This window comes from Hippoglossus hippoglossus, chromosome 1 (assembly GCF_009819705.1).
Source record: "Hippoglossus hippoglossus isolate fHipHip1 chromosome 1, fHipHip1.pri, whole genome shotgun sequence".
In the NCBI taxonomy this organism is placed as follows: domain Eukaryota; kingdom Metazoa; phylum Chordata; class Actinopteri; order Pleuronectiformes; family Pleuronectidae; genus Hippoglossus; species Hippoglossus hippoglossus.
In genome coordinates, this window is record NC_047151.1 from 13,554,880 (window position 1) to 13,577,388 (window position 22,509).

Below are 22,509 nucleotides of genomic sequence, written 5' to 3' on the forward strand. Positions count from 1 at the left end.
CTCTCTGAGGACCGTACCGTTCATTCATCATGTGATATCACTGAGTGTCTTTCCAGCTGACGTTTCTAATAGCACTACCCCGCTTCCTAATCACATTACAAATCACACTGCACTGTCAGTAGTAATGGACATAATGCATGTGCGGCTATATGTTATAATAGGATCATAAACCAGCAGTAAAAAAAATGTATTTTACTTGACGTAAGCATATAGATTTTTTTTCTGTGATCTCACCACTTTGATAATTTCAGCGTTCATAACTGGCTGTTTCTAATTCCAGTTCCTGTTATAATCATTATCTTTTATTCATGTTACGTGTATTTCTTTTCTTAAGCTGTTTTCTGAAAATTGGCTCCGGACATTTTCTGGAGTTTGCCTTTCACACATGCAGAACGCAGCAGGAGAATGTTCGGGTCAGATGCGTTCACAACAACAGGAACAACATTAAGGCGAGGGTTTGCGCGAGAGGCAGGACATGATATATACATTCCACAGTGTTGTTGTCTCCAGCACATCGACACCGGCATAGGGCCTCATTGCCAAAAACTCTCTACGCTTGTTGTCTTTCCAAATCTTTGTCTAGGTCTTTTATGTGGCTCCTCTTTTGCATTCTGAGATATCTAGATTCCTCCAGTTTTGCGACCGTTAAGCGTTAGAAACGACACCAACGTGCTCTCGCAGGGAAATGTTCCAGCTAGACTCAGGCATTTTTACCCTTCGGCTGGCAGGCAAAATTACGGAAAATGTCCAGAGCAACTAACACAGACATTTTCATTCTCACATACAGCCCCTTAAATATCAGAGGAATAGCCAACTTGCTTTATATGTGACAAATCTATACAGTGAAGCAAGTATTACTTTTTAGAAAATGTTTCTGGGATATTGAAGCCAGGTCCTCTGTGAAGGTGGCACTCGCTGCGGGCCTCCATCTCTCCACACTGCGCTGTGTGGGACTCTAGCTGCCAACTCTTGGTGAGCTGATGTTTGATTAATGGCCACAGTTGGAAAAAAGCGCCAGTGTGCCTGGAGGAAAAGGAATCGCTTTCCTTCCATTGTGACGGAGATCTTTGAAGCAGAAAAGCAGGTGGTTATTAAAAGAATAAAAACAGCTGCATATCTCCATGTAGGGGAGTGGTGGTTATTACCACAATAAATATCCAATGACAAAGAAAATTCACTGTTGTAAGAGAAAGCTTTGGCTCAGAGAGCTAGGAGTGTATTTGCCTGTATTACCATGGTAAGACATGGAGACATCATTGAAATGAGAAAGCTGCACAACATGAAGCACGCAACCACATCACTTTGTGGGCGAATGCAATGTACTTAGAGGCTTTTGGGGAGTTCTAACCTTTACCACTGACATGCTCTAGATTGCATGTTAGGAAAAGAGCTCGCACATCAAGTGATTTTTGTGTCTTCTCTTCCCTCTGCAGCCGTCCAGGTGCACATCCTGAAGGCGGACAAGGCCGGAGAGTGGTGGAAGTTCACCGTCAACATCATCTCCGTCTACAAGCAGGGCGAGAGCCGCATCCGACGCGGGGACCAGTTCCTGTGGGTCCGTGCCAAGGACGTGGCCTGCAAGTGTCCCAAGATCAAGCCGGGGAAGAAGTACCTGCTGCTGGGGAATGATGAGGACTCCCCCGGCCAGAGCGGCGTGGTGGCGGACAAAGGCAGCCTGGTCATCCAGTGGAGGGACACGTGGGCGCGCAGGCTCAGGAAGTTCCAGCAGCGGGAGAAGAAAGGCAAGTGCAAGAAGCCATAGGCGGCAAAATGTTGGGAGAGGAACGAGAAATTCAAGAGAAAATCTAAGCAGGTGATTTAAGAATAAAATAAAATGAAAAGACGCAAAAGAAGAGAGACGGACAGAGGACCACGGACAGAGAAGAGACTGATTATGTTGCTGCTTTTTTGTGTAGAAGCATGAAGAGAATTATTTAGGATGATTTGTCTTTTCCTAGTGAACTTTTGTTGAAGGAGCTCACCTTGCAGATTTGGTTTTATGGTTTATTTTACTTTGAGATTTGTCTCTCTTGTGGATTTGCCGAATTTGCACCTATTACCAGTATATAAAGTTATTTTGTGTTTGTTTTTTTTATTTCGTTATCTCGGTATGAAATCATTATATTTTATGTTTTTAATTTTATGGACATTTTCTGCTGGTGCAAAAATGACACACGAAAAAAAACAAACACTTAATAACCACTGCAGATTTGCCTCTGCGTGGTTTTCTCCTTGTATCTTTAGCTAAGAAGCAGCTTGTTTAATCTTAAGTCTTCACTGAGCTAAATGAGGCAGAACTATTTCTCAGAACTGTGCCATAAGGACGATTGTAGCAGTGATGGGTAGAATCATTTTAGCTGTTAATTTGATTCCCTTTGAATTCAGGTACATCAGCAACTGAAGAAACAAGAAATATTCTGTTGCTGTAGGTTTTTATTTGTCAAAACAATTTTAGAATTTGGAGGTGACAGAAAAAAAAAACAAGAAAAAAACATAGTATTGACTAAAGCATATATGAACTGACTGATTTTAAAGATATTTCTAATCTTTTATTTGCCCCCCTTCAGATGTCACTGGTTAATTTTTAGTGGTTCGGTATTTTGAAAACCCTGCATGTGAATGCTTTTTAATTTGAGACTGTAACAACCAGTTCTCTGACTGGTGCCACTGATGTTACTTATATAAAAATGATGCTATTTTTGGAGGACAAAATGTATTTCAAATCACTGATTTCAACTTAATTCCTTAAAATAAATGTGGTATTTCATTTTTTTATTTCACAACTTACAAATGCAAAACAGGCCAAATTGATCATCACAAAAATACTATAGAACATCACAAAATAATGAGTTGTTCATGGATAGATCTAATAGAAACTAATAATAATAATAATAATGCAAAGAATTTTTCTTATGTGGCCACAAAAAATATAGTATTTTTTATTATAGGGTGAATATTTTCCTTGTTTTACAACAAAAAGACAAGAGCTGTGAACGTTACACCAGGTAGGCCACTGTGGATGTGAATGCCGCATTGGAATTGTTCCGGTGGAACGCTGAGCTGCAGCTGCAGGTGGTGCACGTCCCTCAGTGCTGACAGTACAGACAAAGACGTGCACAGAGTGCGTCACAAGTGCAACAGTGCAGATGTTTGTATGATTAGTCTGTTAAGTGTATTTTTTTTATACCAGCTTACTATGTGTAAAAAAAGCATCTTTAAAGACAAAGTAGGATCAGTATCCTTTTAACTGTGCCTCTGCCTCTCACTAAGGAGACAGAATGTGGATGCTTGTCAAACACTAAATCTGAGAAGGTGTACTTTAATGTGGAACATGAGTAAAATATTAATTTAAACGTAATCAATGCAGATTGTAGGCGGCTATGAGAATAGGCCTCGTGAAAATATAAATAGTTTCCTTACCTCATATCGTGCAGAAAGTTAGCCTAACGCAAAACAAAAAAATGAAAACTCAAAAAGAAAAGCACTCAACACTTATTTGAAATCACGAATCAAGACGCATTTATAAAATCCACCACCCACCGACGCAAATTCATCTGGAGTAATTCCTACGCTACTATGAGATCGTAGATATCGACTTTTTTTTTTTTTTTTTTTACCATCCAAACATTCTTCTGCAAACACAATGCATGACTATACATTCACTAAAGAAGCTGCAGTCTCCCATTGACCTGTCACGTTAATTCTCTGCACTCCTACACTTGCACAGGGAGAACTAGGGGGGGGTGGGGGGGTTGGGGGAAGGGATCGCAATCACTTGACGCTGCTTGATTCAAACCACATTGCTCATTTATTTGTGTGCAGTTCAGTTTGGAATGTGTGGTAGAAACACTGCTCAGGTTTGTAAAGATACAAAAAAAGAAAAAATACGCCCACAGTGTATCTGATGCATCTTAAACTAGGGTTTTGCTTTCAGTCCGTCCCGAAACAAACCATGCAACATTTTGGATGTTGCTGGTATTTGTTGCTTTATAAAAAAATCACATTTACTATGGCACAGTTTTAATATGTTCCACAGCACAAGTAACTGTAAAAAGTATTTGAAGATCATTTCAAGACACATGGTTTCAATCGAATGGACTTCCTTTGTTTTAAATGATTCCACTATCTCAAAAACTGACTGATTTGCCCAGGGAGTTATTTTTTTTTTTTTGGAGAATGGACTGAAATTCCTCCTCGATGATGACAAAAACAAAACCACCTGAGTTACGCTGAAAGATGCAAAGTACAGATGATCAAGTTGCTGAAGAACCTCTCAGTATTTACATTTGGGTTTTGATGGAGTTTGTCGTTTTTGTTAATGTACTATCAATCAAATGATTGTGATTTCAGTCCGACATGACGCTACGAGCCGGCGGCTTGTCCATATTTACATGTTCCTGCCTTCCATTCATGTAAATACTACAACATAACATCACGTTTGTTTTTTTCCGTTGGGCACAATGTAATCTGTAATCGCACCTCTCTCGTCTCTGAAGCCTCATGCTGTACATTTTTTATATCCGCCTCCCGAGCAATGGTTTGACAAACTTCCTGATGAAACGCTCCACACATACCTGTCAAAGCATCGCTTTGTGTTCATACTATGAATTGTAAATGTTGTTTAGTTGTCACCATTGCAAAGACCTTTATTTTTTTGTTTTGCAATGTTGTTTTTCAATGCGTACTAATATATTATGGTTATTATATATGAATATATTTAATGACACAAGACATTGTGGATATTATTGTCTTTATCAACTTTTTTTTTTACTTGTGGTTGTTTAGATCGTTGCCATTAAAGAAGGAAATAATAACTACTGAACACACCAACCTGGTAGAACTAAATTCGGATTTTCAGTTGAAATAAACTCTTGTTACATTGAAAAATCATTTGCCTCCGTTGCTTTAAATTATAGTTTTTATTGATTTACTATGAATTTGACACTAAGCTAAATAGTAGTTAGCTGCATCCTGTACAAAAACAATACTGTGCAAATTTCAAAATGGAAATATGTAAGTGTAGTAGTGTGTTGAAGCTCTGTCAAAGGTCTGACCCCAGCTAAATATCATGTGACAAAACACTGTAATCCTCAGGAGTGAGCCCTGGACATGGACGCACACACACAGGAGTCCAGGGACTTTAAAACTGGAAATGTCATTTATTAGAAATTACAAGCTGAATTGATTTACAAGGAGGGAAAACAGCCATGTTAGTACCACAGCCAAGCTGTTAGTTTTGGCTGAGAGCTACTCTATAAACATTGTAAAATCCCAAGACAGATGATAACATTACACAGCTACAGTAATGCATGGGTAAATAGAAGTAAGTGTGAATATTGCAAAGCTCGTGGAATAACTGTACCCAGTGTGAGCGTCAGACCAGACCTCAGACTAAGACTTAGGGAAGAAACGCTCCTGCTGCCGGTGGGAGGTCCTACTGTTGGCTCAATATTCACCAGGTCAAAAACATATTTCAAAAATACCTGTAACCTTTAAATAATTAACTGTTTAATGAATTGTTGATTTAATGAGCCAGACACATGGACAACTATTAAAGAGGACAATGTACAACCACTAAATTTCTGCTATTCCAGGGTTACAGATGGCCTTCGCCCCCAAGCAACAACTCACTGTAGAGAAGAACATTACTGTAACAGTCATTCTCTTCTTTTCTCATTGATTGGGCATTGATTGACCCTGAGCAGGAATAAGAAAATAAAATCTGATGACAGATAATGTTTAAATGGGTGTCGAGTCAATGTGCACCAGGTGTATGCAGAGTGGCATTCTGCACCCAACTGTCACTGTAGTGCTCGTCCAGCAAAGGTTCCACGATCACCGCCGTCCTCGTCACCTACACGGGCCACACAGCGATCACTACGATGGCTATGAGAAGCAGCACGATCACCACCAGCATCCCTGGAGGAGGAAGAGGGAGGAAGAAGAAATAGGTCAAGGCTGCATGATATTCTATAGTTTTCTAACTGTCAACAAATCCTGTGGAAAATATCAAAACCATTAAATAATCAATCCTATTGATGCATTGTTTGTGTATTTATTCATCTGTATGAATACCATTACGATATGTAAATACAGGCACCGTAGTTTATATCGAAGTAATTTATAAAAAAAACTGTCTCTGTAAGTAATCACCAAAGGACCAAATGAGTACTAATCCACAGGGGGAAATAGTTTCCAGTTTACCCTGAGTAACATCTGATAAAAGCTACAAGTGTCTTAGAAAATGTGTTTGCCATTTTTCAATGTCTTCAGCAGGAACAAATAGGATTGTGTCCACAGAAAGAGTGGGGAAGTTAGAAAGTATTAAGAGAGGGAAAAGGGTGTTGTTGCTTTTTGTCCTTAAATGGTGTTTGCTCAAACTAAGAAAAATGTAGAATAATGTTAAACTAATTCTTTAGGTATGTGATAAGCTAGATAGCCTTAAAAACGAAGTGTCTTAATGCTTACTAAAATTCTGACCAGCTATATCTGTAGCCTGTTGAGGAGAACGTTTTGTATTTTGTGAAAAACAGTATAAAATAGGTACAAGTTTTTTTTTTGAATGACTCTAAATATGTCCCCTTTCAAGACTTGAGTGGCTTCAGAGGTAGAATACAGAGCGGTTAATTATTTTAAGATGTAACTAAGGTCATATTTGATCATAAAATGTTTTGTTTCATTTTTCTACTCCAGCCCTTTGTGATAAAACCTTTGTATTCCCTGCAACTTTAACGTTGAAAAAGTGAACGTCAAACAGCCGAGGAACTCATGATTTGAGACAGACTCGGAGAGGAGGAGGAGAAAGCAGCAGACACAAGGGAATATACTTAGAAGAGGTAAGAAACCTACATACCTCACAACTAATTTACAAAGTCCTTGATCTGACGCGAGTCCCAAGTGCTTATGCCCTTGCAGCGTATCACCGTTCTCCGCTTGATGACTTAATGCAATTTACATGCATTCGACAGCCGCAAAAGCTTTATTGCCTCAGACTGCACACTGTGATAGGCATATGTTTCTGATTCCGCCCTGAGAGGATAATCATTGTTTTTCACTGATACTATGGAAGCAGAGAAAAAATGTGCAACAGCTCACTCACACTTCATCAAAGTGCTTTAGCCCCAGGTCCTGAAAATATTAGGGGTTTTATTGTAGTCACCACCCAGAAAAAAAGAAAAAAAACTCTTGTAAAATCTATTACAGGTGGAATTGTCATCCTTTGAGTAAAGGCTGTATAAACGACAGGCCTCTGTTTATGAAGGACATTTTGACATGCTAAGAAAAGCACGGGTGTAAATAATAAAATGAACACTGGCTGGATTCCATTGGGTTTCAGCATGCTAAACAGAACAGAGCTGTTGTTGATGGTTTTAACACCTGGGCTTTTCCCACTATGACAGGTCAAATTATCTGCTGTGAAAAAGACAAATTACTTGGATGATTTTTAAGCCAATTATTAGTGAAAGGATAATTGATTGGATGACAGATGAATTATATTCAAATTTTAGTTAATGTTACCAACTTGGAAGTGAGTCTCGAGCCTGAGTGATAAATCACCGGGCCGGTATATTTTCCAGATGTTAACTGACGGCAGATCTGTTGTATTAGACTGCATGTCAGCAAATACAGTGAGGAACATCGTCTTGCAGCACAGAAATGCTGAAGATGCTGTTTGTTTGCTGTACTTTAAAAATACCTACATTTCTTTACCCGTCAATTTATATTGTAACCAGATTTCTTTTTTATTCTCTCATATCAATACCAGCACCGGCCTTTAACATCCAGCATAAGTCAAGGCTGTAAGTGAAACAGGAACTGAACTGACAATGGAAACTAAAACCAGGAAAATCTACATTTGTAATGGTAATGCCACTATTAAAATTATATCTGGTAAGGTTTTATACTAAATATATAAAAAACTAAATAAAACGTTATTTCTATAGCACTTATCTAAATAACATTACAAAGTGCTTTACATGGCAATAAAACAACACAGAACAAAACAAGACAAAAAATAAAGATAACAAAAGAAAATATTTAAGAACAAACAACACAGTTAAAAATCAGGCATTAAAAGGCCTTCCTATAAAAATATGTTTCAAGCAATGATTTAAAAACAGGTAAACAGCCGGCAAGTCTAATCTCCTCAGGCAAGGAGTTCTAGAGCCTCGGGGTCCTGATGGCAAAAGCCCGGTCATCCTTAGTTACCAGCCTTAGTTACCGGCCTTAGTTACAAGCCTTAGTTACCCACCTCCATTTAGGAACTATATCAAGTGTAGGTTGGAAGATCTTAGATTACGGTTTAGAGCGCAGTTAGTAGCTCTGTAATGTTTCTGGGTGCCAGGATGTGCTGAGCTTTAAAAGTGATTAAGTTATTAGTTATTAATATAAACAAATATTTATACAGCTCAGCAGATCAAATTCTCTATATTCCCTAAAAGTCCTTAAGGACACACTAGAGAGACGTGAGGGTGGGTGGTTTCTATCATGCGCATCATAAACATTTCAATGCCTTTAGGATGTGGAGGTCTTTCCCTCTGTATAGTATGTATTCTATGGCCTAGACCACAAACCATGCCACACACATTTGATATGGAAATCTTTCTCCAAGGACACATTCATCCACTAGTTCCTTCCTTCTTCTGCCTGTAAAGAACGGCACAGGAGTGAAGATTTCAAACAACTGCATCTCTGGCGGGTCTGAGGCCTGTCGACAGTCCCCTCTCTGACTCAAGTTGGCCATTGTTATTTAGCATGCGGCCGGTATTTTTCCCCCAGCCTTTCACTTCGGGTTTACATTTCTCTCATTCTTTGGCTCTCTCTCCCCCAGTGTTCCCCTCCGCGTCCTAATTGGTTGTCTTTCCCACAGGGAGAGAGACAGGGCGAGATATAAGCCATGCTGAACTAATTGCTTGCGGTGGTACTGGTGGTCTGATGAAATGTTCGGCTGATGCTGGTTTCTTTGCCAGGGTATGGGGGTGTGCGGCTGTAAGGGGTCCAGATGTCTTTGCACCTTTTCGACTCAATGTGCCACTCGTCGTCTCTCTTGTGTTCCTTGTGTATTTATGGCCGATCGTATCATTCTCTGCTTAAAGTGCATTCTTTGAAAACATTATGTTTGCGCGGTAGGAGTTCACATAGGTTCATAGGACAAGCATGTCAGGTCTCAACAGGACCTCTCCTCCTGATAACTTACACATGTGAGCAAAATATAAATGTCAAAGCAGAAACAGACTCAGAAATAGACACACACACACACACACACACACACACACACACACACACACACACACACACACACACACACACACACACACACACACACACACACACACACACACACACACACACACACTTCCAGCAATCATCTTTGTTTGGGTGAGAATGAAACTGAAGCAATACCCAGTCAACACGAAACTTAGACATCAGAATTTAATTCAGTCTGGTCAATCATCTGTCTGACAACACTATTCCTTCAATGTAACAGCCAGTCATGAAGCCACATCGGACCCCCGTGCTGACCCTCACCCTTCCTGTTCTCTCTGGACCGTCCCTGTCTGCCTCAGTAACTAAACAAGCTACTCCTGACCCCCGGGAGGCCTCCGGAGACTAATGACAATAATGGCGTTTGCTTGCCAAATAGATTAAGGTTCTGCGGTGACACTGATGCTGAGGGGTGGGGGGGTAGTGGGGTGGTGGGGGGTAGCCGGTGTCTGCTGACAGACTGACCACCCAGGAGCTCAGGAGGCCAGAGTCTGGGTTCATCCCATCTTAGTGATTTTCAGACACATCAGTAAGACAAATTACAGAGAGAATGAATTAATTGGTGAGAACGCTGCAGACAGAGACAACCCCTGAGTGTCCCTCACTACTTCCGTCTTGGCCCCCGCTTATGGTTCAAAGACCATTTTTGGACCACAAAAGGCAACGATGACCTCCGAAGAAACAAGGGGCAAAAATGTTAACAAGGCTGGTATGAAGCTCATCATTTTTCTCACAGCATGAGGAGGACGAGACAAAACTTTAAGTGGTTTTTAGTATCAGTAAATTCAAGCTAGTTGAACATATTAGTACACCCAGATAAGATACAAATATAAACATACATATTTCTTAATTAGTGCTGATACGACTACATAACCAGATTCAGCAGGACTCATAAATAGGGACCAAAATCAATCCATCTTCTAAACTTTAAGATGTTTCCTAAGATAAGTAAAAAAAATTGACCGACTGGTGGCATGAGAGGAAAATTCAGTGGATCACCAAAGTCATCAGGATTCATTCCCTGGGGACCATGAACGTCCATATTGAATTTCATGGCAATCCATCCATCCAGTATTTGATGAGATATTTCAGTCTGGACAAATCAATGAACCAGGGTTCATGTTCGTTAATTTATATTTTTTGTAATATTCTCGAATATTCTCTCGTCACATATTCAGCTGGTAGATGAAACCATATGTGCCATAGTGTCATTTTAGGGTGTGAGCATAATAACTGGGACTATATTGTTCAAAGTCTGGCAGAAACAAGGTTTTAAGAAGTGTTTCAGATATTTATAGATTTCTCGAGGTATAGTTTAATATAATTTGCCACTCAATAAAAAGGATTCGAGGAAATATCATTAGCACGACATATAATTTAAACGACCATGTGAAACATATTCAATTTCCATTTCTGGTTCCCAACAGTACACCACGTCAGGGCAATAAAAAACAACAACAATTGAAATCAAAGTTCTCTTGATTTAACTAGACAGCTTATTAAAAGTTAGACTTCCATAATAAGCAAAATTAGCATTTCCTTGACAACTCCCAAGTTACAATTAGAGACTCTGTGCATGCTCTTCTTCTCACTGTCAAATGCTTCCCATCACCCACACTCCCTGCAGAGGCGTCCTCTAGTCCAAACAGTTCAAACCTACTTGAGAAGCGAGCCCTCAAGTGGCCCTCAACAAACGTAGTTCTGATGAGAAGAGCACTGATGCCTGGTAGGGAATTCACACTTACTCCTCAAGAGACGCTTTGGTCCCGAAGAATAATCTGCCGTACTAATCCAACCAAACTAAAAGCCTCTACTCCTCAATTCCCATCAACATCGGCTGCATTCACTGGAATTGACTTGTGAATCAAGTTTATCTGATTTTAGTCATAGCATTGAAGCAACATAAAAACTATGTTTGTATATTAATATATATATATATATATATATATATATATATATATATATATACCCCAGATACCAAAGCCGCCAACTTGCTGATTTATAGCATTAAATAACTAATTAAAACAAAACTTACCACTTGAACAAACACCAAATTGAGAAGAACCACCTAAAATGACAGAAACCATCCAAAAATTTGATTTGGTCCATGTCCCATCCACAAACAGGGAGGAGGTGGGGGTTATGATCTGCACTGCAGCCAGCCACCAGCAGGTGAACAACATGCTTTGGCTCCACTATATGAGAGCCGTCATGTTATCCATCTTTATAGTCTAGTGGGTCAAAAGTCTAAGACCACTTCCCCACTTGGATCCCACTATATACATGTGTGCAAAATGTATATACTGTATAAATGAATGTATATGTATGTAGAAATAGAATATATTTTGTTGGTTTAAAATTATATTAATGCATAGAACAAAGAAATATTTGTTATTATTAAAAAAGGAACCAGACCTTTTGTCCTTTCACTGTTTGAGAAATTGCAACATAGGTTTGGTGCTTGTTTTGCTTTCACCTTCTGTCCAGTTCATTCCCACTAAAAGATATAAAATCATATTTTTTATAAGAGCCTTTGTTACTATTGCCAAGTATAAAGTAATGTGGCATTTCAACTTGGCAACTCCTTTAATGGAGGTAAATTACTCAAGTAGAAGACAAACATCTGGTACTTGAATCCAGTATGATTCTACACAATAGATGTTTCACAACACTAGAGGCACCAGTTACGCTCATTATGCCACAGGAACCACGTTCAAGTTGACCCTTCTTGTAGCTCAAATTTCTCTTTTTCCAACTTTCAACGGCTTATTGAGATCTCTGGTTTTGCCCCTAACTCAAGAGTTCAGATGACTGATGATTAATATTGATCGTTTTACATTGTCAGAGATTTTTCACATTTCTGGAAAAGTTTCCAGTTTTTAGTACAACTTTGTTTTGTAAGTATTAAGATGCCTCTTCTACAAGTTATGTGAAGTATGCTCTCGGCTGGCAGAAGCCAGACGTTCCTAACTGAACAAGGACCCGGCTAAGACATAACATCAAATGCCGGCTTTGGATGAGACGTGGTTTCAAAATAAATAAAGCCTTAAAGCTGAGGAATTGCAAACACACTGCCATGGAGAAAGAGAAAAAGCCCTCCAAACAATTTGTGGCATGTAGTATTTTCAATTCTTTCTCTGCTTGACACAAAGACGAGTGTCAAACAACTGGGGAGACGAACAGGGAGATGACAGAGAGGAATGGAAAAAAAAGAAAGAGAGCATTGAGGTGAGAGTGAAGAGGACCATAAGGGAATTTTCCATCTTGTGTGTGTGTGTGTGTATGTGTGTGTCTCTCAGAGAAGGTTAGGGCACACACACACACACACATACGCACAAGAACATACTTTGCAAATAATGCATTAATTTAAAATTGACAGATGCCTTCCAAAATACATGCACCATGCATAGTTATGCACATACACAGGTGCACACAGTATCACCTGACTGCTCACTAACAGATACACACTCATGCAACATGAATATTCTTCAGCCTGGAACTGAGGTGAGGGAGCAGGGAGGTATGTTGGCAAAAGACGTTAAACAAAAAAGACCGTCAGAAAGAAGGAGTCCTGATTCCTACACAATATAAGCTCTGGGATCTTCAAACAAACTCACGCTCGGGCACCATGGGGACACAACCAACAGAAGGAAGTATTCTGGGGGGCTGACCTCCCCACTGCCTGCTCTGCCTCTGTCCACAACCGCCTGTTAAATGGGTCTCCTAAGCACAACAATACAGACTTTGCCATAGCAATTTTGTCTGGCAATTCACTGGGCGAACTCAGCCTGGCTCACGCTCCCACATTCCATAGGTTGGCTTGAGCCAGCTGCCCCGCCTCCCATGGCAGTCATGTTCCTCAGAAAAAGCAATACCCACTGAGAAGAAAAGAGAAGCCCAATCTTTTCATCAATAAAAAAACAAAAGTTAAACACACAGATCTGTGGTAATGGCGAGGGAGGGTCACGCATTTCCTTAAGCCTTTCAGGGACTCAACTCACGTAAATGTGAAGCTGAGACAACAGAGAATGATGACTTGGGGACAGATTTGCATCCCTCTCCAGACGTTTGAGGATTCCTCAAAGGACTAGTACGAGAGATCCCATTTAAAATGAATGTTATCAGGCGTGAGCCAGTCCACCCACCATTCAACTCCCACATGATCTGTGCCAAAGTGGCTTGTCCACATCACCATAGAAGACCCATTCTATCTGGAGATGAAGTTCGAGGCAGCAATAGCTCCAACGTTGCTGAATGTTACTTCAGATTTTTGGATGGCAAATGATGACTTTGTATAGCTATAAATTCGATGCACCCAAATAACATGTAATCTTATCACACCAGCCAGAGATTCCCCCTCTAAAAACCAAGTAGTCTATTACCACCTGCTCTGTGACCTGCAGAAAGGAAAAAAAACCCTGATGCTTGGAAATCATTCATATAAAAGGAATTCAAGGTTGATCTGATTTGGTCCCACTATGGTGGATGGTAAAGAAAAACAAAGAAGTCTCACCACAGGAAGCTGACTTTGTCTCCACCAGCTTCACCCTTCGCGTCTCATTTCGAATCCTGTCGTCTGTTTTGTCCACGAGATTAGCAACGTCATCGATGATTTCTGAGAGACGAAAGAAAGAGAAAGAAAAAGGGAGGGAAGAGAAGGTCAATAGAGTTAATTTCTGCTTTGTATTATGTTGTTATCTGCCATTATTAAGACTTCATTGTGTTTTTTCTCTTTCATTTTCTTACATAAAAGACCTCCCAATATGTTTTGCAGAATAAATTACACTAAATTATAAAGTGACAGAAATTGTGCAGAACCTGACATCAGAGCAGTCAACAACTTCAAACGGCAGAGGCAGCCAACACACAGACATGAGTGGCGGTGATGAAGGGAGTGGGCTGTGTGAAAACCCTCCTCGCCCCTTTCAAATGGTTTCACTACTTCCTGAATCCATTCTGGATTTAATCAGGTCCTTATTGTTCATGTGTTTTAAAGACGAAGGCCCAGGCTTCAGGGACTATGCCTGGGAGTCCAAAGAAAGAAAGTGTGTGTTTTGTGAGTGTGTGAGTGTGTGTGTGTATGTGTGTGATGTGTGTGTCTGGCACTGTGGCTGAGGTCCTTCTGCAGGAGTTCCTGACTTGAAGGTTGTCCAGATGGAAGTCTGTGTGATTTGTTAGTACAAGCAACTGTGTTGACATGTCATCTCCAGAGGTCTGGCCCAACAACAAAAACAGATAACTGCTGAAAGATTTCCCAACTCTTGATTTATTAAGGTTAGGCATTACAAAGTGATGCTGGGTAGAGATTGTATTGAAATAGAATTTAAGCTTTGAATCAAAGCCCAGTCACAAAAGGCAAATGGCAACCCATGACTTACACAGTCTTCACAAGCACATCAAGGTAGGCGTAACACAACCTTTGACAGAAAATATCTTATTTTCCTCGATGCGTCTCTTTTTAGGCCTTTTTTCCGACTCAAACAGGAGTTATAGGTCCTGTCCAATTTCCTTTTCAACTGAAAAAGACGAAACAAAACCGAATAAAGTGGCTGAACGATAAAAAAAAGCCAGTGAAACAGAAGCCAGGACAGAGTCAAAGAAAAGGGAACTCCTCACAGACTCTTATCAGCCTCTGACAAGTTTTGCAAAGAGTGGGAAATGAGGGTGGTACCTTTTATTTCTTCTTGCTTCTGCAATATGGCCAAATAAAATAAAATCTGTGAGAGATTTTTTTTGGGGCGGCTCTCAAAGTAATCGGTTATGTGACCAGATTCCCACAGGTCGGCGATTGGGGTCGTTTCAAGTTTTTGTCTTTGTGAGCGCCACTGTCTTCAGCTCGTGTTGCCTTCCAATTGGAATGGTGGGAAAACCTGTTTCCTCAACTTAGAGCCATCACTGCTTGACAAGATAATTAAGTTGCATGAATAATTCCAGGAAAGAAAGTAAAACGAGTCAGTTTGGAGGGCCAGAGTTTGAGAGGACAAGGAGACGGGAGACGTGAGAGGGCCGTATTTACAGAGACCTCGGAGACTCCCACATCACCATCTATGCATCAGGCAACGATTTAGAAGGATGAAAGTCCTTCGCTGGCAGGGGACGGGTGTAGACACAACCATTGGTGCCAACTATAGTTATAAAGGATGTTTTTGGTTTCTAGAATCAGGTCTGACCCTGCATTCAATTCATTGAGGAATTCCCAACCATGCCGAAATGCGGCAGTGCTCGACGTGAGCTTTGAGTAGAGCTGCAATGAAATGCTGAATAATTTTTTAGGAATTGTAGTCTTTTCACATCAATAGTCATTAAAGTCCCCTTGTTATCATGTTATATTTCTAACAAAATAATTTCCAATTTCCCACTTTTGTTTTCATGTGTGACAGCTGCTGGCCCTGGCTTGGATCTGCCAGACCACAAAGAAGGGCCTGTTCCAGGCAAGAATTGTTTATTTATAATGCTATTACACTGGATAACCCTTCAAAGACACACAAACATTTCATTTTTCCTGTTTGCCTGTTGCATTGGGATGCATTTCAATGTGCATATTTTCCCTGTATTGCACAATGGACAATATGTTCCCTCCCTTTAAATGCTAATTTACAAGTCCTGATTATTTTGAAATGTTGAGAATAAAGTTTTGATTATTTTCATGGCCACCATTATATTTTGGTGACTGACGTGCACTACTGAAAAAACTTTGAGTATATCATGTCAATAGCAAAAATTATGTAAGTGTTACATAAATGAAACACTAACATAATGAAAATCACTCGAAGAAACAACTTCTAAAATGCTCGCCACTTCCATGACTTCACAAAAATTAAATTATAAGAGGAAATTGTTCAAGAAACAACAGTTCATGATCCAAAGCCACCAACTCATCTGTCAAACAAGGCAGTGGCTTTAATCTGAGTCCAACTGAGAAGAAGAGACCCCACAACAAGCAAGAGCTGAAGGAGGCTGCATCACCCGGAAAAATACAAGGTGTCTCCTGATGTCTACAAAGACTTCAGGCAGTCATAAGCAACAATTAGCTTTTAAATTACATTTTATAATCATCCTACAACACAGTATGAAAGACTGAGATAACAGCTTTTACCAGGGTACATGATCCTCTGCTAGAATACAGATACTTAAGCAGAAAGAGACAGGAAAACCAGATCTCTACTCAGTGTTTCTATTACTAGCAGAGCTTTTTACTCAGACCAGAAACAATGTGCATAAAACCATGCCCTTCTTTGTACTTCTGTGTTCAGGTTCCTTCTGCAAGGACCCTGGAGCGCTCACACCAATAGGAGACAGATGTTGCTCTCATATGACGTCACCCACTCATGCTGCTATCTTCCTGCGTAATCTCAGCGCCATTTCATCTCAGCTCCAATACTTTGCAGCTTTTATATAAACCCCCATTCTCTGTGAGCATCCTGCTCTCTAGAGGCTGACTAGCAAACAGCTCTGTTTCCATACATGTCAGCGGAAACATAGATACCTACTTTCCTAAGGATCGACTGCTACGGTCTAGTCTAATTGATTATTTTGTTTCCAAGGTACAAAATGGATGTTTTTTTTGTTTTGAGTCACATGCGGTTTAAGGATACCACTCGTCCTTAGACAGGCAGATGTAGCATCCTCACTTCATTTCTGGGTGTTCATAGCTTGGCCAATCACCACCCTCATAGTTGGACTGAATGTGCTACATAGACACAATAGCCCTGCCAGCTGCTGTCTCTTCTTGGCTTAGCTCTTGTAATGCACTGTTTTTAATTTTTTGTATATTTCTCTTTTAGTTGTTACCCAAGTTTTATGAGCATACAGGAAGTTTGGAAAGATGATAAACCAGTAAAACGAGGTGTTTCAGGCTCAGCTCCCTCTTCACTAGGGATGAGTGATCAAGCATTCAAGCATAACGTAGAGATTGTTATATTCTATATCCTCTTATTAATGTTTTGAAACTTAACATTAAACTTTGATTGTTCATATTTCCCTAACAGCATGGATTAATGCTATGTTCACAAACCAACAAAATGATTGCCCTTTGTAGTGTAAGCCCAAAAGCCCAAGATACTTCTCCCTTTCACGTGGAGCATTGACTCCCCTCCAACACATAAGATGGAATAAACCATTTTCTGACTCTGGTTCCCTCTGTTTTACATTGAGTATGGAATGAAGGTTATGGTCTGAAAAAGACATCATAACCATGTCACCTATAAAGACAGATGAAATCTCAGCGTCACCCAGAGATTCTATTGAAAAAAAGTCACCTACAGAATCTATGACAAAGCACAGCCCAATGTTCAATGAGATTATGGCATACTTCCTACAGATGACGTCACTGCAGCTGTCTTTCCCGTTATACAAGGACCAAATGACTCAGGGTCATAAGCCTTCTTCAAGTCCACCCACAGACTAAATGGGCAAACTCTCAGGACCCAGACTAGACTGATCTCAGACCAGAAGGGAATTTTAATTGAACCAGAGGTTTGACGGTCAGCCGGAGTCCTCTTAAAAATAGAAACCACCACCCCAGAAAATATACTGACTACTAATATAAAGTGTGGCTAGATATTTGGAAGAAATACTGTCATCTTGCAATAAGCTTGCTATTCATATCTGCCGGTTGCTACATATAGTAGGTCATGGTCATATCCAAAAATAATGTGACAAGAGGTCACTGTTTATCATACTTGGCCTGAGAAAATAAAAGTGACGTAAAAGAAAGTGAGAAGTGCTGTGTTTTTAGTCATCTTTGATTTACTTCAAATATTATTTCATTTACCTTTTGCCATCATTGAAGTATTATGGTTTATGTACTATCTGGTGCTAATATCTGAATGTGTTATCCCCTCCAAGCACCCTTCATAATAATCATAATCCACATCTCTTAGCATTTAGTAAGTTGTCTGATTCAATTTAGCAAACAACAAAACAAGCTAGGTCCAAGGTCATTAAAGAACTGCAGAGCTGCGATACATTGTCCAGACCGACAAAGTCAAGTGGGGGATAAGGGCAATGGAAAAAAACGAATTGTCAGGTGACAGCACGGACAACAAACAGACCCAGATAGTATTTGTGAATGAATGTTGCTCATTGGGTTTTAATTATCATTCAATAAATAGATGAGAGTGGTGATGACAGGCCTGCGAAGATGCAGAGGGAAAGAACTAAACAGAGAAAGAAACACAGAGCTTGTGTGTGAGTGCACGTTCAAGGTTGAGGTTCAAGGATTCAGAAATGAAGCATCGTGTGTAGAATTTCCTCTGGTCTCATCTTTTAGGAAGTGATTCAGCCTGGATCCAGAGCCATGCAGCACTGCAATGTCTGCGAGTACGCAACCATGACAGTAAAGGATCCTCACTAATCAACTCTTGCTAGAGTCCAAAAACATCCATTTCAAAGCAAATCACATAATATTATAAAACCTTACTTAGTCAGACAGCAAATACGACACTTGGGATGTTTGGGAGCAGGTCTCTATTTTAATTATTAAATTCCCGCATCCCGCATCCATACCCGCCTCGGGCCTCTGATTTGCTGGGGCGTATTTGCAAAGGCTGCAGCAGCGGCGGTTTTGGTTTGTGTGTATGTGCGCATGTGGTGGAGGCACTACCATAAACAGTGACACCCCAGTGTGGCTCCAGGATGTGCTGTATTAACTCTGTGTGTTATTGTAGGACTCATTCCCAGAGCGGGCATAGTGAACAGAGAAAATGGTTGTTTTCTCTCGGCGATTTAAATGCAATCTGACTCAGTGGGGCTAATTCTGTTGTGCTTATTCAGGAGATGATTTCTCCCGAGGATATGCAGAAAGAGGAAAGTAAAGACAGACAGTTTTTTCCCCACACAACCCACCTCTTCTATCCGTTGTTGTAGTGCAGAGGGGGGCTGACCACAACTGTTACCAATTGGCGCTGGTGTGACTGACTGTGTATAGAGGGTAGTGCTCTGTTGCCAACCAAAACACACACATCTCTGGATGTAACTGGAACTTCACTTGGCGAACCCAGAGGCACTCAGCATGATAATACAACTCAGGGCAATTATGGTATTTACAAGAAGTTGCACAGTCTTGGAAAAGGTTCTTTCAACTTATTTCTCTTTTTTTCTTCTTCATTTGCTCGGAGTTGCTTATTGTTACTCAACCTGAAGGCCTTTGGTAAGTTAGGATTAGGTGGAGTTTCAGACAAAATCGTAGAGTTAAACCAGTTTTTAAACTGAGGGCAAAGGCCAACAAATATTTGAATCTCTGAAACTGAACTGTGTGATTTCTGTCTGTGAAGGACAAGCCGGAGTATAGAAACAGTCCTAATAATGTTTTTGGCCAATCGGATATGTTAGGAGTGAGGAGTATAAACACAGCCACTTTCTTCCTTTAGCATGCCAATAAAAATGTCAGTTTATTTATTCACACTGGGCCTCCTGTTGTTGTTTGAATATTCACACTGGTGATGGATAGTTAATGACTTGATTTCTTCTCTGGTGTCCAACACCAATAGTCTCAAACAAGCCACTACATTTCAACAAGGGGCCAACCACTCAAAATGAGATTCATTAGAAATCAGTGAATATTAAGTCACATTTCTCTGACACAAAAAGAATATAATGCACTGAAAAGCTCACTTAAGCAGAGTTCACACTTGTAGCTGTCTTGAGTCGTTCTGAGAGGATTGAATGGCGGTGAGGGTCACATACTACACATCAGGAGAAACCCCCCACTCATATGTCTGGTTTCCAAATACACATGGAAAGTGATACTGTGAGTTTGACTGATCCTCTATGTGTCATCCTACATCCTACAGAATGGTAAATCAAGCTGGATGAGAGGTAAAACGGTCCAGTGGCCATCAGTTCTGTCTAAACCTAGCACAGTCTGCACCCGACCCGAACCCGATGTAGCTGCACTGAGTGGGTGTCACCCCGTTCCTCCCATGCATGTTTAAGGCTTGTTTTCCCCAATTACAGACATGTGCTGCATAAAAGTTCAGATGGCATCTCACCAATACATGTACCATGACCACCTTCTCCCACTTCTGCACTCTGATTTAATGGGCTTAGCCCGAGCTGTCGCCAACTCCGACTAGATTTCCAATAGGCTGGAAATTTGATTGGAGTCTATGACGCATATGCAAGACTCAAATCGCGTCTTCGAGGAGCTCATACATTGGGATTGGCGACTGCCAATCTAGCGCCAATCACAGGCTTTTGTTGGCGAGATGCAAAACGTGAACCAAACAAGATGGGAAATGTGGCTAATAATGTTGCTAAACTTTTAATTGCCTACTTTATACAACTCCCTTAGAAATAGAGGAGGTAATATCCTAAAATCAGAACAAACTGGCAGCGCATACGTAAACACGGACTCCATCTCACAATACACTGATCCATGCTTTATGTGAATAATGGTATAGACCTTGCTCTGGAGTATGTAGTGTGTCTTCTTGGCATCAATCTTGTTTTGTGTGTATTTTGTGTGCACATGTGCTGGTGGGGTTTGTGAGGACAACACCGTACACGCAATCTAGCCTCCAAACATCTGGCCTTCTGAAGTGCAGAGCCACATGTGTACAGATTAGTCTCACCGCTGGACATCATCAGCCGCCCCCGGCCCCAATGAATCTCAGAGTCCATCCAAATGAATCGAAATGTTGTTATTCATATTGTGTGGCAAAACACTCTTTCAATGAAAACTTTGTGTTGGCACTGTCTTTGTCAAGGTTGAATAAATGTAACTTTACTACTCCAGCAGGAGCAGTCTTAGCCCACTGACAGCTGCAAGAAGTAGTCTTCCACCTCTGAATATTCATTTAGAATATAACTGATGCTGTTACCGCAAAACAAAGCAGTTATTATAATATCTGACTGCACACTCTCCAACAAATCAGAATCAAGTATAAAAATGACAAATTACTCAAAACAATCCAAACCAAACCAGAGCAGGGCTTTTAAGGATATCAGTATCAAATAGCTGGAACAGTAGTGACTGACCACTTTGATAGCCATTACATATACGACCTCCACATTTCCAGCCTTAATACTAACCATTTGTGTGGCGATTATGAAATTGAAACCGGCTGTGTGTCCACAGAGAGTTTCACCTCTATAACCCTGCTATAAGATCCATCATTGAGAATGATGGACACCAAAAAGAATGACCAGCTGATGAATGACTTTCTCAAAGCTGAACCTCTATTTGAAGAAAAATTGAGAAAAAACTACACTCGTTCAAATCGTAGCACATACAGCCAATGGAGGTTGTACTGGCTAAGAGACAAAGAGAAGTAAATTACAGTCTACAAAAGTTCTGTGTACACTTTTTGTACATACATATTTTAGACATGGTTTTAAAGGCATAAGCTCAGTCAACAGAGTCATTCCCTTAAAATGAACTAATAACTAGACTGGCTCCTTGTAGAGTGCATACCTCCATCAAGGTCCAATAGTCCCCTCAAGAAACCAAATTTAAATTCACAAGATCAGGACTTTTATTTGGATCAGCACCAAATTTCAAATTGCATATCTCACAATATTAAAGGTGAAAAATGAAATACTGGATCCACGCCCTGAACTAGATCTGCATCAAAGCTTGATGGGTTCTTCCTTCGTTCATGCCTTATACCCCTCCATCAGTTAAGAAGTTTTTGTGTAATCCTGCTAAACAACAACACTGACTAAAACATAGGCTTCTTGGCGGCAATAACATTATCCATATTCTTTCACCCTGACATGACGCTTGTCTATATTCCATCACTTCAAATTTTGCATAACTATGGAGTCATTTGACAGTATTTGTTTTTTCATTATGTATTTTCTATATTCCTTTCTTCCAATAGTTGCCCATTCTGTGATGCATCAATAGAACAACACAATGAATCCTTGAACAGAGGAAATCTGGGGCTTTCGGGAGAACAGCATGGCTACAACACCACTGAATCATCTTTTAAACAACCTGGCTATACTTCAAGTCAGCAAACACTGGAAATGATCAGCCCTGTGCACATAAACAGAAAAAACAAGGGAGTCAAGCTGTCATTTTATCATACCGGCTGAATGAAAACAAAACCTCATCAGCAGAATAGGACATGTTGTCAGGACTCTTAGAGATGTGTTGAGTGAAATAAGGTTTGCAATTATGAGCTCGTTGCCGTGCATGAGATGTTCAGATACCATTTTTAATTTTTCACTTCGTGACACCAATTCCAGTACCTGGACTTGATCGAGTACTGATCTTATACCGCTGCATTAAAAAATCAA

At 40.3% G+C, this 22,509-nt stretch overlaps 2 protein-coding genes across 7 annotated transcripts in view; one reads left to right on the forward strand and one right to left on the reverse strand.

Moving 5' to 3' along the window:
• ntn1a (netrin 1a) overlaps positions 1-4,888 on the forward strand; it is a 62,907-nt gene extending 58,019 nt beyond the window's left edge. For all 6 annotated transcript variants that reach the window (XM_034593377.1, XM_034593395.1, XM_034593362.1 and 3 more), the window contains one exon: positions 1,434-4,888. In XM_034593377.1, coding sequence (XP_034449268.1) covers positions 1,434-1,762 — 329 coding nt within the window. In that variant the 3' untranslated portion in view covers positions 1,763-4,888. The remainder of the gene's footprint in view (positions 1-1,433) is intronic.
• Positions 4,889-5,136: 248 nt separating this feature from the next.
• stx8 (syntaxin 8) overlaps positions 5,137-22,509 on the reverse strand; it is a 40,557-nt gene continuing 23,184 nt past the window's right edge. Inside the window, exons 7-8 of the mRNA XM_034584033.1 lie at positions 13,778-13,879; positions 5,137-5,919 (exon numbers count right to left, since the gene is read on the reverse strand). Of these exons, the coding sequence (XP_034439924.1) occupies positions 5,855-5,919; positions 13,778-13,879 (167 nt within the window). The 3' untranslated portion in view covers positions 5,137-5,854. The remainder of the gene's footprint in view (positions 5,920-13,777; positions 13,880-22,509) is intronic.